At 44.9% G+C, this 16,357-nt stretch overlaps 1 protein-coding gene and 1 non-coding gene across 10 annotated transcripts in view; both read right to left on the reverse strand.

Annotated features, from left to right (window-relative positions):
- Positions 1–4,077: 4,077 nt before the first annotated feature.
- TRNAY-GUA (transfer RNA tyrosine (anticodon GUA)) lies at positions 4,078–4,167 on the reverse strand. Its single transcript is given in 2 exon segments — positions 4,078–4,113; positions 4,131–4,167. It is a non-coding gene; the product is annotated as a tRNA-Tyr (tRNA).
- Positions 4,168–10,169: 6,002 nt separating this feature from the next.
- The window catches only part of MGAT1 (alpha-1,3-mannosyl-glycoprotein 2-beta-N-acetylglucosaminyltransferase), a 54,189-nt gene continuing 48,001 nt past the window's right edge, over positions 10,170–16,357 (reverse strand). For all 9 annotated transcript variants that reach the window (XM_054976122.1, XM_054976118.1, XM_054976121.1 and 6 more), the window contains one exon: positions 10,170–15,004. In XM_054976122.1, coding sequence (XP_054832097.1) covers positions 13,580–14,929 — 1,350 coding nt within the window. In that variant the 5' untranslated portion in view covers positions 14,930–15,004 and the 3' untranslated portion in view covers positions 10,170–13,579. The remainder of the gene's footprint in view (positions 15,005–16,357) is intronic.

Here is a 16,357-nt window from a genome sequence, read left to right on the forward strand (position 1 = left end):
AGAAAACTATATTAAAAATATATAGGCTGCACACAGGTGAAGTCAGCAGCAGCCCGTACACGGGCTTTCTCTGTGGTGGCCCCTATCCTGTGGAATGACCTGCCTGAGGAAGCCAGAAGAGCCCCCCCCCTCCTGGCTTTCCGTAAATGATGCAAAACCGAACTATTCAAAAAGGCTTTTACTCAAATGGGAGGATTGTATTGTTGGGATGGGGTCTCAGATGCTTCACTAAAGAGTTAGGGACCGTAGACTTCATCATTATATTGCCTTACATATTATCTGTTGCTTTAAATATGTACTCCTATGTATCACCTGTGCTCCATATTGTCTACTGTCAATTATGTTCTGTTTCAGTATTTTTTCTGCTCTGTATTGGATTCTTGTTAATACTATGTCTTTTAAACTTGTATCTATTTACTCTACGGCATTGTTTATGGAAATGTCCTTGATACTGTATTGAAATGTACTTGATACTGATTGTACTAATCTCATATTGTGTAATCCGCCTTGAGTTTCAGTGAGAAAGGCGGACTATAAATGACATAATTTTTTTTAAAAAATATGTGGCAACATCACTAGCTTATGGGATATTTCTCCTCTCCTTCTCCTTAATTACTAATACCTAAAATTTAATATCAGTAGTCTTTAATCCGTCATTTATTTCTTATTTTATACTCAACATTTTAAGGTCTCTATATTATAAGTAATCTGTTTCCATATTAACTACTCTTAATTTTTCTTAACTTCGAGCTACGTAATCAAAGAAATCTTTCCATTTTTTCTGGAGTTCCAATATTGGTCTGTTAAACACCCATATAGAGTGCATTTCAGTCATCTAGTCTTAATGTTACCATGATGTGGATCCAGGTGGCCAGATTGGCCATGACAAGGTAAGGGTCCCTTCCAGGCTATATACTGAGTTGGAAGAAGGCCTTTTTTGCAGCTGCATTAACTTGCTTCTCATAACGTGTAGCCCCTCCCTCCACAATTTAACACTGTTTGCCAATTCAGTTTATGGATTGTGATGGCCTATGTTTGTAAACAAATGAACTTGATTTGTCACTTTAACAGAAGACCCTCTCCAAAAGAACTGTATTGCATTTATTATGGCTTGCTTCATGCACTTTTTAAATGTTCTTAGTGTACAACTCTGTCCTGTGTGCAAAGGAAGGTATTTATGGTTCTTGTTGCCTCTGACAAAGCGGGCAGTAGTCCATGAAAGTTAATGCTATAGTAAATCTCCCAGTTAATCTCCCAGTCATTGATTATATTGACTTACACGGTATAATCCATCTTGAAGCTCCATGCAAGAAATATAAATAAATAAGTTGTTTTGTTTTATTTGAGAAATAAAAATGAGTATCAAAAAGACAATTTTTTAGCACTCTCCAAAACCAACCAATTGGTCCTTTGAAAAGTTTTATGCTGTCTCCCATGTGAAAAGGATTGTGTTGGGGAAGCAAAGATACAAAATGGCCTTGCTAGATTGGACCACAGTTCGCCTAAGCCCGTGCTGTGTTCCCCACAACAGCCTGTCTCTAACGCTCTATAAGAGATTTAGGGACAGGCATTCCTTTGGCATCTGGAGTTGTGTCATGTCAAATAGATTTCTCAGAGCCAAGCCAATTAGCTGAAATGTGGACCTTACTTACAAAGACGCCACACTGGGAAAATGAGTCAAGTTGTTTTATCTGCATGAGTTCCTTTCTGAAGAATGTTAATATTTAGTTAGGGCATGCAAAGGAAGGACAAGGTCAAGACAGTCTGCATTCCAATTGCAGACATTGATCAGAATTTGGGAGACTCTAGTCTGTTGGTGGGCAGACTAGGCCCATCTATATTAAAAGAGAAAAGCCGAATAAGGAGGAGAAAAGAAAGACTGAGGAGAAAGCAGAGTAGGGAGGGAGCAAGAAGAAAGATGGAGAAGAAAATAGAGCAGGGACTGTAAGAGGGACTGAAGAATAAACTCTGATATTAAGAACCCTGTCTTGTGTTGCCTCACTTACCTGTATTAAGCTACAAAACTGTTCCTTGGGTAAAGTAATTGAAGTGAGTTCTAGGCAGCTTTTAGTAAGAGTCCAGACTCAAGTGCCATGCGGCAGGCAGGAGCTTCTCTCAGGAGAGGGAGTCACAGTGATATGACATCGTTGCTAGGCCTTGGGGCAGACCTGCCTACTTTACAGCATTCATATAGGTGAAGGTAAGTGAGGGAGACGTGAAGACAGGTTTGTCCCAGGTCCCACACCACCTTAGGGATGTATGGATGGCCACGGCCCCATGCAACTGATCAACAGTCTGTTCAGGACTGACAAAAGGAAATACATCAAACAGCACATATGGGCTGCAGCACACAAAATAATGGTGCTGGTTGCTAATTTTGGTGGCTTTTAAAAAAAGATTAGAAGTATTCATAGCTAAGAGGGACCTCCATTCTGTGGGAGGCTACCAGAAACAGGGTCTTTTTGTTGTTGTTGTGACACCTTGTCTTTAGAGTCTCACTTTCAACCTGCACCATAACCCCCCCACCCCCAGTACAGTTTTCCATCATATATCTATGTGATGCAGTGGGCTGTGACCCATGAAAACTCTTAATGAAGAGTTGCTGTTCTTTAATGGGCCACTAAAGTTATGTTTTATTTTGTTTTACCTTTATCTTGGCAATGCTGCTTTTACTTTTGAAAAGAGTACCTTGCACTCTTAGAGTTCCCTTGTTTTATGCTAAAATTAAAAACTCTTGGTTTGTAATTAATTTTAGAGGTATTTTTTGTTGTCAGCCACTTCAAGAATCTGCATCAGGAGTAAAGGAACTGAACGATTAAAAAAATCAGTTCATAAGTCCAAATGAACATACCTTTTAAAGTTTGCTTTATTGTTTAGTTAAAGGACTAATCCACAGGGCAAAATATTCCGCACACAAGACTGAGTCATCTTGACTGTAAAAGGGACTCAATTCTCAGACAATGAGGCCCTTGTTCAAAGACGTCGCTTTTGGGTTGGGTGTCTGTTAAAAAGCAAACTGTGTTGTTTGGGGGTCTTAAAGGATGATGTGTTCAAACATGATGATTCAGAGTAACAAAAGGAGTGCCTGTGAGGAACGGGGAGGCCAGCCTGAAAATCCCCCTCCTGGATTCTCTGAGCTCCCCGGGGCTTTGAGAAGATCCGTTTCCTTCTGTCTCCCTCCTTTTCCCCCTTTCACTGTGGCACAGCTATTCCCCAATCCCATCCTCTTGGAAGTATTCTTCTTCGGGTTTGGAGGATTCCCCCCACTTTGGGTTTATTTAAAAAGTCCCATTTTACTGCATCGCTGGGGGAATCCACAGAGAAAAGGAAGACCCCCAACTGTGCCTGTAGGTGGCGCTCTTGCACTCCTCTCATTCGCACTGGCGCCGGCCAATTTACTCTTAGCGCTAGTAGTGACAAGCTAAGGGCTATGAGGAATCGGGTGTGTGTGCGCGTGCACAATTTGGAAATGCTTTCTCTCTCACACACGAACTTTCCGAGCGTTGAAGAGGCTCCTTTCCCCTCTCGCCTCTTTTGCCTTTTAATTAATGCTAAGATGCTTTCAACAGTTTGCGTTTATCAGATTAGGGTTGTTGTTTTTTTTAAGGGGCGTGTGTGTCTTTTGGTTGATTTCCAAAGTCATGTTTTTTCTGCATAACTGGGGAGCCTCCCAAGTACCTGATCTGTCGGTCGCCTGGCTTTGCTCATCTGATCAGCCGCCTTCGGGCCAGCCACTTCACTGTTCGATCTACTGATATTACTCCAGAGCCTGGAGCAGAAGAAAAGAGAGTTTCCAAGCAGCGCCGGCTGGTTAACAGGATTCTTCACAGCCCCTGCGGGCAGCCCGTTTATTCCTCGGCATTCAATCGCGTGGGCGAGCTCCCCATGGCAAATAACCTTGGAGGTGGTTTCAGTTCTAACAAATTGCAAATTCAGTTCGAACAAAGTAACAAAAACAATAACAAAAACAATCACTCCCGGACTTCGCGTGTAGCCACCCGAATCAGGAAATGTAGCCTAATACAAGGTGAGGGTAGTTGTGCTGGGGGTTACGGAAGGAATGGGGGAAAAAATATTTCCTTCGAGCCGGAATCGAACCAGCGACCTAAGGATGACTATTCAGATAGACTCTACAGTCCTCCGCTCTACCAGCTGAGCTATCGAAGGAACACGTCAGAAAGCTTTTCTCACACAGTATAACTACTTCTCTTTCTGTATAACCGATTCAATTGTGTTTTTCTGTTTCTTCCTCCTCCTTTACAATTATGCATTTTGCGAGCGTACAGACAACCACCTTCCACTATGATGAAAAAGATTTACATGTTCGTGATATTATGGTAACCCGTCCCATTGATGATTTGTCACATTTAATCTCGTCCTATAGAAACTGAAAATGCTTGTTATTCATATTCAGCAGGAAAAGTGCTAAGAATGCAGCCGAAAGGGACCTTTGCTAATTGCCTAGTCGAGGGAGTGAAAGGCCACCATATACGGCAGGGCCCGGGGCAGAATAGAAAAAAAATATATAAGCAGGCGTGGGTTTCCGCTTTTTGGCTATCCTTGAAAACCCCTTTCTCCGCCATCTGCCAGACATTTTAAAACGGGAAGCGTTAACAAAACAACGCCGTTCCTACAAGCCAGTTTCCGATCCTTGGACGCGGCTCAAGAGGAAAGCTTTTTCTTTTTAAAAAAATATTAAGCTTCACTGCAATAGCCGGTTGCCATTCCAGCATTCAGCCACACGATGGCAGCACGGAAATGGAGCAATTGATCTTCCATTGACGGCTGCGAACGGAATTGCGAAGCATGGATCCTTCGCTGGGCTAATGGAAGGACTTGTTTATGGAACAACCCACCTTGTCGAGGCGGTACCTGAGAGCTTCTGAGCATGCGCAGAGTGCCTTTATGGCAGGGAGATAAGTTGTTTAAAATAAAGACCTGAGGGTCAGACTTGCGCTGGAGGAGTGAGAGGAGAAGTTCTGAAAAACAAAGCGTGTGAGGCTGGATCTCGGAACGTGTTCCGCGCCTGCCGTGTATATATTTCATTTGCTTTTTAATCTTTAGAACATAGAGCGGTATCATCAATGCTTTCTGGTCTTACACCTCCTTGATCTGGCAAATGGGCTTGGCTCTTGAATTCTGGATGGTTGAAACATCTTAAGAAATAGCTTAGATACCTTGGTAAGGACAGGGACTATAGACTATGCCACTGCGCACTGTCTGCTGATGTAGATATGCTTCTGCTCGTTTCCACGTTGCTAAACATGCCATATTAACTTGTTATGCTTCGTTTCAGAAAGATTTCATCTGTCCTTGACTTTATGCTAATTTCATTCTTTCTGCTACCATTCCTTATATTGGTTCACTGAATGCCGTTGTTCATTATTGTATTTTGCTCAGTGAACGTCCTAGCTGTTGATTATATTGTATTTCATTTCCACTGTGTAATCTGCCTTGGATCTCAATGAGAAAGGCAAGCTTCTTTTCTTCTTTTTCTGCTGCTCCTGCAAGCCCACCCGACTGCAAGTTCACAAATGTGGGAGATCAATTTATAACACCCTTTAAAGAGTCGACAGATTGCTCTCATTTTAAATGATCAGGTTCAGACGTGCATAGAAACCATCCCTCCGCCATGGAAGCCTGAGCTTCAGATTTGAGGAGGATGCAGTTAGCTAATTGCACTTATTTGGCAGAAGAGGAAGACACTCTATACATGCTCAATGGCACTCTTACTACACTCTCCCATGGTGGTTATGCCCCATCTATGACACTGCTTTCTACCGTCTGTCTGGCCCCTACTTTGGTATTGTTTAGTTGCTAAACAAACTCTGTCCTGAGCCACTGATGCTTCTGCCTCTCTCTCTTCCTCTGCCTGGACAACTTACTACTTTTGATTTTATTGCTCCTGCTTTTTATGTATGTCTGGCTTATATTGCTTGATATTTTTCAGGCCTTCCTCATTTAAACTCCTTTGAGTGACCTCATTATGGCAGAAAGTCAGCAATATAATTTTTAAAAACAGCCAGCATAAGCAGTTATCTAGGAAAACATAATTCCAGGAGCTCCAGACAGTGTCTTGGGGGAGGTGGGAATCAATGTGTTAGTGAATATATCCAACACATATCCAAGCTGCATTGCTTTCTTTTACACAAGTGAAGAGAACTAAATCTCTTTTTTATGCTTGGAAGGAGCAGAGCAGAAGACTACAACCAGGCCAAGGAGGAAACACAAGTCAAAGGGGGCTAACAAGATGTCGGAAACTTGTGCAGCATGGTCTCAGATCATACAGACCTTTAGAGTCATGCCAGCTCTGGTGAGAAATAGCTCAGTAATGGTCTTCCCTTCAAGTTACACCTTCTCCTCTATAAACTATTTGATCACCAGCCTTACCATATTCCAAAAGCAACACAAACATTTTCTGGCCAAATTTGCTTGTAGGGGCCTGTGATAAAAGGTAGGATTTGACCCTTTGCGGCTGGTATGAGTTGTACACTAGCTTTATATTTGCTTTAGTCACCAATTCATTGTGTCCTGGGTCTGCCCCACCGCCGCTCATGAATTATCCAGATTTGTATACCAACAAAGCAGGAAAAAGTTGATACCTATGCTGTGCCTGTCCTGAATAGCCCAGGTCAGCCCAGTCAGATCTTGGAAGCTAAGTAGGGTTGGCCCTGGTCAATATCTGGATGGGAGACCTCCAAGGCAGTCCAGAGTCACCTTTGCAGAGGCCGGCACGAACAAACCACCTCTGTTCATCTCGTCTTGAAAATCCTATGGAGTCACCACGAGACAGCTGCAACTTGACAGCACTTCACATACATACCTTGATCCTGACTCCAAACAGACTTGACTCAAGCTCGTCAGTGATTGTAGCACTCTTTAAGACTTAAGAAATATACTCATATATCCACACCCTTTTTTCAAAAGATGGGAACCAGCCTTATATAGAGTTGGCTCACTGCATCATCTCACTCATTTTTTTCTAGCCTGACGGGCTCTCCAGGACTTGAATCAGAGAAAGAGGTTCTCATAATGTGCTTCCCCAAACTGCAGAACTGGAGCTGCCAAAGACTAGACTAGAGACCTTCTGGGTATAAAAACAGCTGCTCAACTGCTAAGCCAAGCATCCTCCTGGCCCTCAAGGATTACCATTGGGGTTCTTAGCTCTGTGGAATACAGCTGCATCCTTTTCATAAGAGGACAACAAGATCCACACTTTTTGTGATAATAGCTGATTGATCCAGCTTGGGTCAGGAAAGAATTTTTCCCCTCCCAGAATGGACTGGCTGGTGGTTTCCCCTGTCCCTGTGTCATGCAGTGAGATTGGCCCATTCTCAGGAAACATCTGGAAGCATTTAGGTCAGCATCTGTTTTGGTGCATGACAGATTGAACATTGTGTTACTGCTAGGTGGACAGTTGCGTCTTTAGGATGGGAAGGGGGTAGCACAGATGTTGGGGCCCATCCTTTCTAATTCTCTAGTATGGAAAACTGGCTAATAAAGCAGCTGTAGAGACGATTGTTATACCACACGAATACAAAGTGTTCCATGCCAGGTATTGACATGCTGTTATTTCAGTAAGGAGAACTTCACAGCTGCAAATGTGAACAGAAATAGTGACCTATAACCACCCCGAAATTCTAACTGATACACTTTAACATTTTGTGCCTTTTGGTTCATGGCATGAAAGGTGGGAGTGCTTCTTATTCAGAAAGTTTCTCCATTGTGCAGGACATTGAGAAGGAATCCCTCATACAGAACAAAATCTTGACCAGCATATACCAGCAACTGATTCTAGATACAGGGCTGTTATAGAGGAGTACAACCGTGGCATTTTTATTGGAGCAGACACTAGCTGGATTTGCTTTAATAGCCAGTTTTAGTTGGGAAATGTTCTTCCTCCTGACTTTTTAGCAATCCCTTTTATTGTCAGGGTGTTTTAAGCTGCCTGGAAGAACGGCAGGGACAATTTGAGACCTGCCTTTTGGCTTTGTATTTCTCTTCCAAGAGTTTTTTGCACAGAAGGGCAGAGGCTGAAGTTGATTCCCATGCCAACGAACTTAATATAAAAAAAAGTTGTAACTGCATTGACTGCAAAACCTACTGAGAATGCGGCGAGTGGGCTGACACAGCCTTACTGGACAGACAGGGGTGCTCAAAGGAGTTAATTGAATGCTTCTCCGTTTCAGAAATACTGACCTTTTACAATGATGTCATATGGATTGCAAGCACGGGTGTGTTATGTGCAGTCAAGTGGTTTCTGACTTATGGCAACGCTCTGAACGAATGCCCTCCGAAACGTCCTAAATGGAGCACTTAACATTTATATATTGCTTTTGAGTGTTCCATATATCAGCACGCATCACTTTACACTGGAGGAAGAGCCATCTAAGTTGGAGCAGCTTCATACTTTACTCAAAGGAGGAAAAGGATGCAGGCTACTATTTCAAACTGTCTAATGGTGGGGGTGGGTAAACCCAGCCCTTTCAACCTGCCAGCCTCAGGAGACAGGGACTGTCGAATGCGCTTGCTCCTCAAAGGATCACACACTTTGTGTCCATTTCCACACGTCTTTACCTAGCACAACTCATGGGACGAGGGAGTCTTCCTGGCACGATTTTTGATGTCATCATGCCATGCATTGTGGCATGACATCAGAAATCGCGCCAGGAAGACGCCCTCGTCCCGTGACTTTTGCGCTAGGAAAGACGTGTGGAAACGGCCTTTACCCAGTGCCAGCTGCCCCGTCTTCCTCAGGGAAAGTATGTTTTGAAAAATAAAGATACTGGAAAAAGTAGAAGTATGCCAGCAATACAGGATTAACCCTTTCTACCAAAGAAGTGACTGAATAAGACCAGCTAAACTAGAATCATCCCTAATTTTCATTACTATAACTGCTCCAAACAAAATGACATGAGAATGCTCAATGGGTTATCCTACCAGATTTTCAGCTAGTGATCAACCAAAACAAATTGTCCACAGGGAAAAGTGATGAACCGAGGATAAGCTGTGGTGAACCGGGGGATCAAATATCAAGCAGAAAATATCAAGCAGGATCCAACTCACTTCAAGCAAAGCCTCCTTATTTCCAGAGCTACCTTGAAGATGATGAGTTGCTCCTGGAGTCAGAAGCAGAACAAATTTAGAACCATTAAGAGTTTCTAGTTACATAACGCACTCTGCCAAATCCAAACCTTGCAACCAGTATGTTTGTGCATGAAAACTGGCCAAGAACACAGGGTGTGTGCAACGCCACAATGGAGGCTGTACTCCAGAAGCATTAAAAGCTCATTATATTCTTATTCAAATATGACCATTTCTAATGGAGAAGCTTGCTTGGGAGGTCTTGTTTGGCAATTAATCTGAATGATCAAACTCTCAGTTATTTTGCACAAACTTCAAACTGTGAAGCATTTGGCTTCGTGGGAGGGTAAAGGGCTAGAGAAACAGAAGTAGAAAAACAGGGATGGGCGGGATGGGAGTATGACAACTACAGTCATGAAGGATGAACATATTCAATACAATGAAATCACAAACGGACTCCAAGCTGTGCTTTTCAACGGTTTCTGGGATTTCACCAGCAACTTCCACCCAGGAAATCTTTAAGCTTATCCCTGTGGTTTCCTATAAATCTCATCGTTTTCCAGAATCACAGAAGTTTCTATACCCAATTTCATACTTGAGTGCCAATTCTTCAGTGGCACAGAATGCCTCCAGTAGGAGAGACGGCACAGTTCCAAGTTGAATCAGAGTACAAATGTCAAGGTTTTGCTGGTACTAAGAATCACTGATGTTACCACAGCCCAGAGCCACAGTCTTTGATTTACATTTCAGGTTTAGTCATAAGAGGATGAAAGACAGTTACCCGGATACAAAAACAAACTTCACTTTCAGAAGGCAGCGGGACTTCATTCAAGCTGCATGCATCTGATCAAATGATGCTGGCAACACACAACCGAAGGGGGAGCCATCCCTATGGTGCCCTGCTTGTGAGCTTCCCATGAGCAGCCCCTTGAGCTTTGTGAGCAACAGAAGACTGGACCAGATGGACCATTCATCTGAACCAACCAATTCTCACTTGTTTTTTTAAGGCCTGTTTCTTTAGTGCTACCTGGACTGGTCCAGGCATAGACTAAACGATTCAACAGCAACCAGAGACACAGTTTGTTGGAAAAGAACCAGTTTTTCTTTTATTTTATTCTGGAAAATAAGTTTTTGCATTTTGCACTCTTCTTTCACAGGTTGAAATTTGGACATTAAAAGAGCATCTCCAGCAAACAGCTTTGCTCACCCACCCCAAATTTGCACACTTTTATTTCAAGCTGGTAAACATTCCAGAAGACAGTTCTACAAGTGGAGGGAGGCTGGGGAAGGAGGAAGGGACACCTTGAGGGCTACTAGTGGAGTCTCCCCAACGGACTCAATCTTGCTCTCACTCCTGGGGTCTTGGCTGACCGCTCTCCATTGCCCTTCAACTAAGCCTACTGCCCGGAATGAAAAGGGAGAGAAGCAGCACCATGAGTTAGAACAAAACATCACAGGAGAGGCTGGGCAACAGATGGCATGAATGAAGAAATGACACAGGACTACGCCATCCAAAAAGGAGAGGGCAGGAAGAAGAGAAGTCCTCACAGAAAAGGCTCTTTTTATACAGGAATGAATGGCTGAGTCAGTTTCTTAAAACACTGTCCATCCTCCACCTTTGGCGGCAACAGCAGGAAAGTGCACAGGACAGGGAAATCCTTCAGAGTTCTACAGAGGGACAACTAACTCCTTCCGGGAAAGAGGGCAGAAGTGTAGGCAAGATAAGCAGATGTGGTAGAAGAGAGGCCGCTTCACTGGCTTCTTATCTCCTCTGCTCAGGAACGCTGACCTCTTGCCTGTATCTTTCAGGAGAGAAGGAGGAAGCAGATAGGAACAGAAAATAATCCCTCTCCAGGCATACCCACCCAGCAGAACGGCCCCTCTGGCTGTCTTTCAGAGATTAGCGGTTTCATTTCTGTAGGTGCTCCTTTGCAAACTGGATCAGTCAAAGAATGTACAGCTAGAACAGACTTGGAGTCACTTCTAGTTTTAATGCTGCAGAACCCTGACAATAGCTGGGATTAAAAGCTGCAGGGGCTGGCATGTGGAACATCTCTCTCTCACACACACACGTGCACACACACACAAACACACACCCCACTCCTCCACGCTCTAGGAGATCATTCCCATTCCTGCACACTCAAGTAAAAATGTAGGATGGACACAAGGTACCACCCCGAAGGTCTTCCTCAGCCATGAAAAAACCCACGAATACAAAGATGAATCCCAGTCCTACATGATTCCTGTTTCAAACAGAATTGTTTCCAAGAACCCCTCCTCCATAGATATCTCTTCACTGAAGTCCACCCTCTAAAACAAATCACCCTTTGGACATATACCACATTCTCGATATGACAGCCTTCCTCTTCTAAACACTGCAGTTCTTGATAGAAATGTTAGTGCTTTCCAGATCATCGCTGAAAGCAGAGTTTGCTATATACATCATGTCATTCATTCATCGTAGTCTGCCTCCCCTCCAAAGGCACCGTATCCTGTCCTCCCTCCATCAGTCACTAGGAGGAAGAATCCATCCTCTCTCCCCACCCCAATGTGCACACGGGCACGCACGCAAACATAACCTTCACTGAACCTGGTCACAGGAAGTTCCTGACTGAAATCCAGTTCCAAAGCAGAGCCAAAGTCTTTTGTCCTCCACTCACCATGGGGACAGATTTTTTTTTTAAAGAAAAAGACAAAAAGTAATACAGCATCCAAACAAAATATTACCCTTTGGTGTGGTCTGAATTTTGGCCAATTGAGGTCTGAAGCCCCATCCCCCACACCTACCTCTCCAAGTGGCTCCGGAGCAGCTCAGCAGCACCTCCTAAAGGCTATGATGGGGAGGGGGGACTCTGCGCCGCAGTCTAAGGCTGGGCCCCTTCACTAGAGAGCCCCCTTCTGAGGTCGCGGGAATTCTCTCCCCTGGTTCCTCCCACAGATGTGGCGGTGATCAGTTCTAATGTTGTGGCCCAAAAAACCACTTTCAAGGAAATGCCACCGAGGGGCAAGAAATGCAGTCAGGTTTATTTGGGAAAGAACACTGCCCTGCCAGTAGAATTAAGGCAGCTCTGAGAGCTAATGTCCTTGCTATCACCTCTCAGAACGTACTAAGTCAGACTCCCCTTTGAATACTATGAAGCTTTTCTACAATGTGTACTCAGTACTGACAGACAACCAGAATCTCCACAGGATAGAGCCCACCTTTGGCTGTAGCACTTCAGACTGTAGGTGGGGGAGCCTGAGTGTTGAGTACTCCTCTACATATAATATTTTACACAAACACATGCACACACACACCCCTAGCATGCCAGAGGGAAAAAACCTAGCCCACAACCTTCTCACCAACATGCTGGTTCTGCACACACATTCCCGTCAGGAAGCTTTCAAGCATTTAATCCCCAGACTTGCCAAATGAAATGCTACATCCCATGAAGTTTCTGCTTGTCTGGTCAGCTGACTGAATGTTCCTTTGAGCAGCACTGGGTGTAGAGGCGACCATGTGCATCTCAGAACCAGAGGAGTGAATGAAGACAGTCGCAGGAAAAACGGCCGCCTCTTTAAAAGACTTCCTGTAGACCAAAGTGAACAGGCCCTGGCACGGAGCCATGAAGACAGCATGCTTTCATGCTCCCGCCCACCCTGTCTACTTTAATGTCCAGGTGACCGCAAAATGGCTCACCTCTCCAAATTTACCGAACGATGGCCACTTGGAATTTATCAGGGCATTCCTCTTTCCCACTTTCCCATCCCAGATGATTAAAGCAGTAATTAGGTTCTCCAGGATGCCCAAGGAAGAGGCCAACAAGGTCAAATAAAGATGATCTTTCAAATGGGCGCAATGATCATCAGAAGGAGCTCCCTGCCTTCTAAACCTGCATTTAATGTAAGAGCTAATTTGGTAGCCAAGAGGTGAGAAGAGGCCCTTGTTTCTCCCCGACAGTTCAGGCCTGCACAAACTGTGGCCCATTGAGCAGTATATCAGCCGCGTATGGCAGACAACAAACCTTCATGTGCCTGGAACTAGGGGGAAAAAAACATAAGAAAACTTTGGCAGGTCACAATACACAGCTGATGGAGCTGCCTTCGGTTTGCTGAGTCACAAGTTGTGCAGGCCTGCAATAGGTCTAATGAAGCTGGGGGAAACCTTAGTGGGTTACTGCTTTGGTTCAGTGTTGGCTTTGACCTCAAATCACCAACTTGGAGAAGCCACCAAGGATCCAACAAGTAAACAGACTGCCACATCAAAAAAAAAAAAAGAGGACAGGCACTGGAGAGAAAAACCAAGAACATTCAGAAGGTTCCATCTCACCCACCAGGCTGGGGCATCAGAATATTCCAACAGCCCAACCCACCCTATCCAGTATTTTAAGTGCACAAAAACAAGTCTCATCTCTGGAATGCACTCGAATGCCACACGGTTAAAAAAAATACAGTTTCCCTCCCACCCCTGGCACCCCTCCCCCTCGAGTCCCACATGCGTAAGGATCCTCAGCTGCTAACTCCAGCTGGGGTCATAGCCTGTCCAGTCAGAAGGGGGTGCTAAGTAAACACGCCTGCCTCGGTAAAGGAAGCTGACAATGCCCCGGTAGCCGGCACGAGGCACTCCCGACTTGAGGTCGTCCATGACGCCCAAAGCCTTTGCGAAGGCCTTGAACGAGTCACGAGTGGTATACTGCACTCTGACGGTGCCCAAATCCCGGCGCTGGTTACCCTGCAGCTCTTCTACCCGCAGCTCAGGGGCACCATAGACTTGGTCCAGGAATGAGCGGTCATACTCATCCTTCTTGAGGTAAGAAAGGTCCATCTGGGCGAAAGGCACGAAGTGGTCGTTGAGCTTGATAAACTTCAGGTGTTGATCAAAGAACTGACCATGGCTCACACCCTTGCGGCCAAAAGTCATGGTGCGCGACACTTCAGGCCTGATGCAGGAACGGCCCTGCCGTTGCTCAGGCTGCCTCATCCAATCATCCCAGAAGGCCTTGGGCCACTTGGGCTCCAGCTCATCCCACAGATCAGACAGCAGAAGCCAGCCCAAGCCAGGGAAAAAGTCTGTACGGTAGAGAAGTTCTGGATGAGCAGCATCAACCATCTGTTCCTTGCCATTATCATTCCAGGCAGAGATGCACCATAGTGTTGGATCAGCCAGCAGGAGAGGAAAGGCTGCCTGGAAGTATTCAAAGAAGTCTGGTGCCACTTCCAGGTCATCTTCCACAACAATAGCTGCTTGGTATTGGAAGGTCCGAAAGACCTGGCTCAGGGCCCAATGATAGTGCCGGGCAATCTTGTAGTAGCCCTGGAACTTGCGGTGATCAGTCGGCACAGGGATGTCACTCAGATTGGGCTGCTTGATGTGCATGATGGCATCTCCATAGGAGGCGATGACCCTGGCTGTCTCGTCGTGTCCGCAGTCCTGGCTCACAATGATGGGGAACCGCTCCTGTGAGGGACGGTAATGCAGCAGCTTGTCTAGGCAACGGCGGACTGTGCTGCGGTCACAGGCGATTACCAGCACGGGCAATACAGCATCTGGAGAGATTTGAGAGTGACGGGATGAAGGAGCAGCTGTGGAAAGCTGGGCCGATGCAGCAACAACCGGTGGGTGAAGCCTGGCCTCCTTCGCCTTCCTCCTGCTCCAGAGGGCACTGTAACGGTAGATTTGCTGCAAGAGGTCTTTCTGGCGCTCTAGCTCCACTTCAGCATCTTGAGCCAGACGGATCACTTCTTCCGTGAGATGGCCATGCTCTGAGAGAGACGGAGGCCGGGTCCACAAGAAGAACAGGATCAGGGCATTCCAGGCCACAAAAAGCACCACGCCCCAGAGAACCAGATTGCTTTTCTTCAGCATCCTTCACAGGCACAGGCCTCCACACTGTCTTCTTGTGCTCTCCCCTATGACGGGTATCACACTGCCACCATGGACCTGCAGAAGGCATGGTAAAATAAGAGAGTTAGAGGAAATCTCACCAATAATCAGCCTCATCTGATTTCCCCCTCCCTCCATCCCATCCTACATAATGCCTCCACATCAACCTAGAAATTCACTGCACTGTAGCCTTTCGTTCTATATAGCCACAACATTTATTTAAGAAGGGTCAGAGAAAGCAAAATCTTGTGTCATAGCGTAACCAACTTTCAAATGCATCCAAGTATTCTTGAATACTAAAATGCAAAATTGTGCTAGAAGAAAGAAAACTTGGTGCTAAAGTCAATATGGCAACCAATAGGATCAAGTTAAATTTGGAGGGCTTGACTGTGACCACAGGGAATGCCCTACAGCACCCGAAACATAATTGAAAAGTCTTCCACTAGACTGTTGTGACCTGCTGATGAATGATCTTTGCTTTAGAGGAAAAGTCAACTGTGTAGGAAAGACAGACATGTTTTTCACATCACGTAAATCAGCAGCCTTATAATTAAGTCCACAGTTATTTCTATCAGCTTGCTTGCTTGAATTATGTGTGGCCTTCAAAAATTAGGGACTAACTTGCGCAAGATCTCTTTGCTTGGTCTTACTTGCCACAGTGGCCATTTGCATTCCTGAGATACAGTAAGAAACCATTCTAAAACAGGAAAGAGATCTGAATTTAGCAGTGAAAATTGCAAATACAGACATGCAGAACAGTCCAAATTAGGCTTACATTTAGTTTTTGACACAGCAGCGTACTCAAATGGGAAGTGAAAATCTGCAAAAATAGAACAGATTGCAACCAGCAGAAGAGAGGCAGGTGGCCACCAGAGAACAGCCTTTTTCGATGCAGACCCCTGGCCTCCGGAAAGTCTCCATCTTTAAGCCACTTTTATGGTCTGCTGAGGATGGTTTTATGACTATCATTTTAACCTGCTCTACGTTGTTTGGATGCCCTGACTTGTTTTCCAGGTGTGGGGTTTTTAGAATTTTATTGTATTGTTTTACTCATAAGCCACCTTGAGCATTTCTTTGAAGAGGTGGTATACACCTTTTTAAAATAAAAATAGCTGTCCACAGTACAATATAAGATGCAGCAACACTTCAAAGTGTTTTTTTCTGAATTAATAATGTTTATGAAGCTAGAGAATGAAAAAAAGATCCAGCCTCTTTGTTCAAGGACAGGTATTGGCAGATAATAATAGCAACCGCCACACAAGGGGTGCTTTGCTTTGTACCTTGCCCATCTTATGTTGTCCTCATCTGCAAGAGGTTCTGAAAAGGGTGCTGAAGTTGACTATGTCCCAAACATGCCCTGAACAGTCAGCAAAGGCCTTTTCATCTCCTCTCTCACCACCCCGAAGGGGA

Source organism: Eublepharis macularius, chromosome 4 (genome assembly GCF_028583425.1).
Source record: "Eublepharis macularius isolate TG4126 chromosome 4, MPM_Emac_v1.0, whole genome shotgun sequence".
Taxonomy (NCBI): Eukaryota; Metazoa; Chordata; class Lepidosauria; order Squamata; family Eublepharidae; genus Eublepharis; species Eublepharis macularius.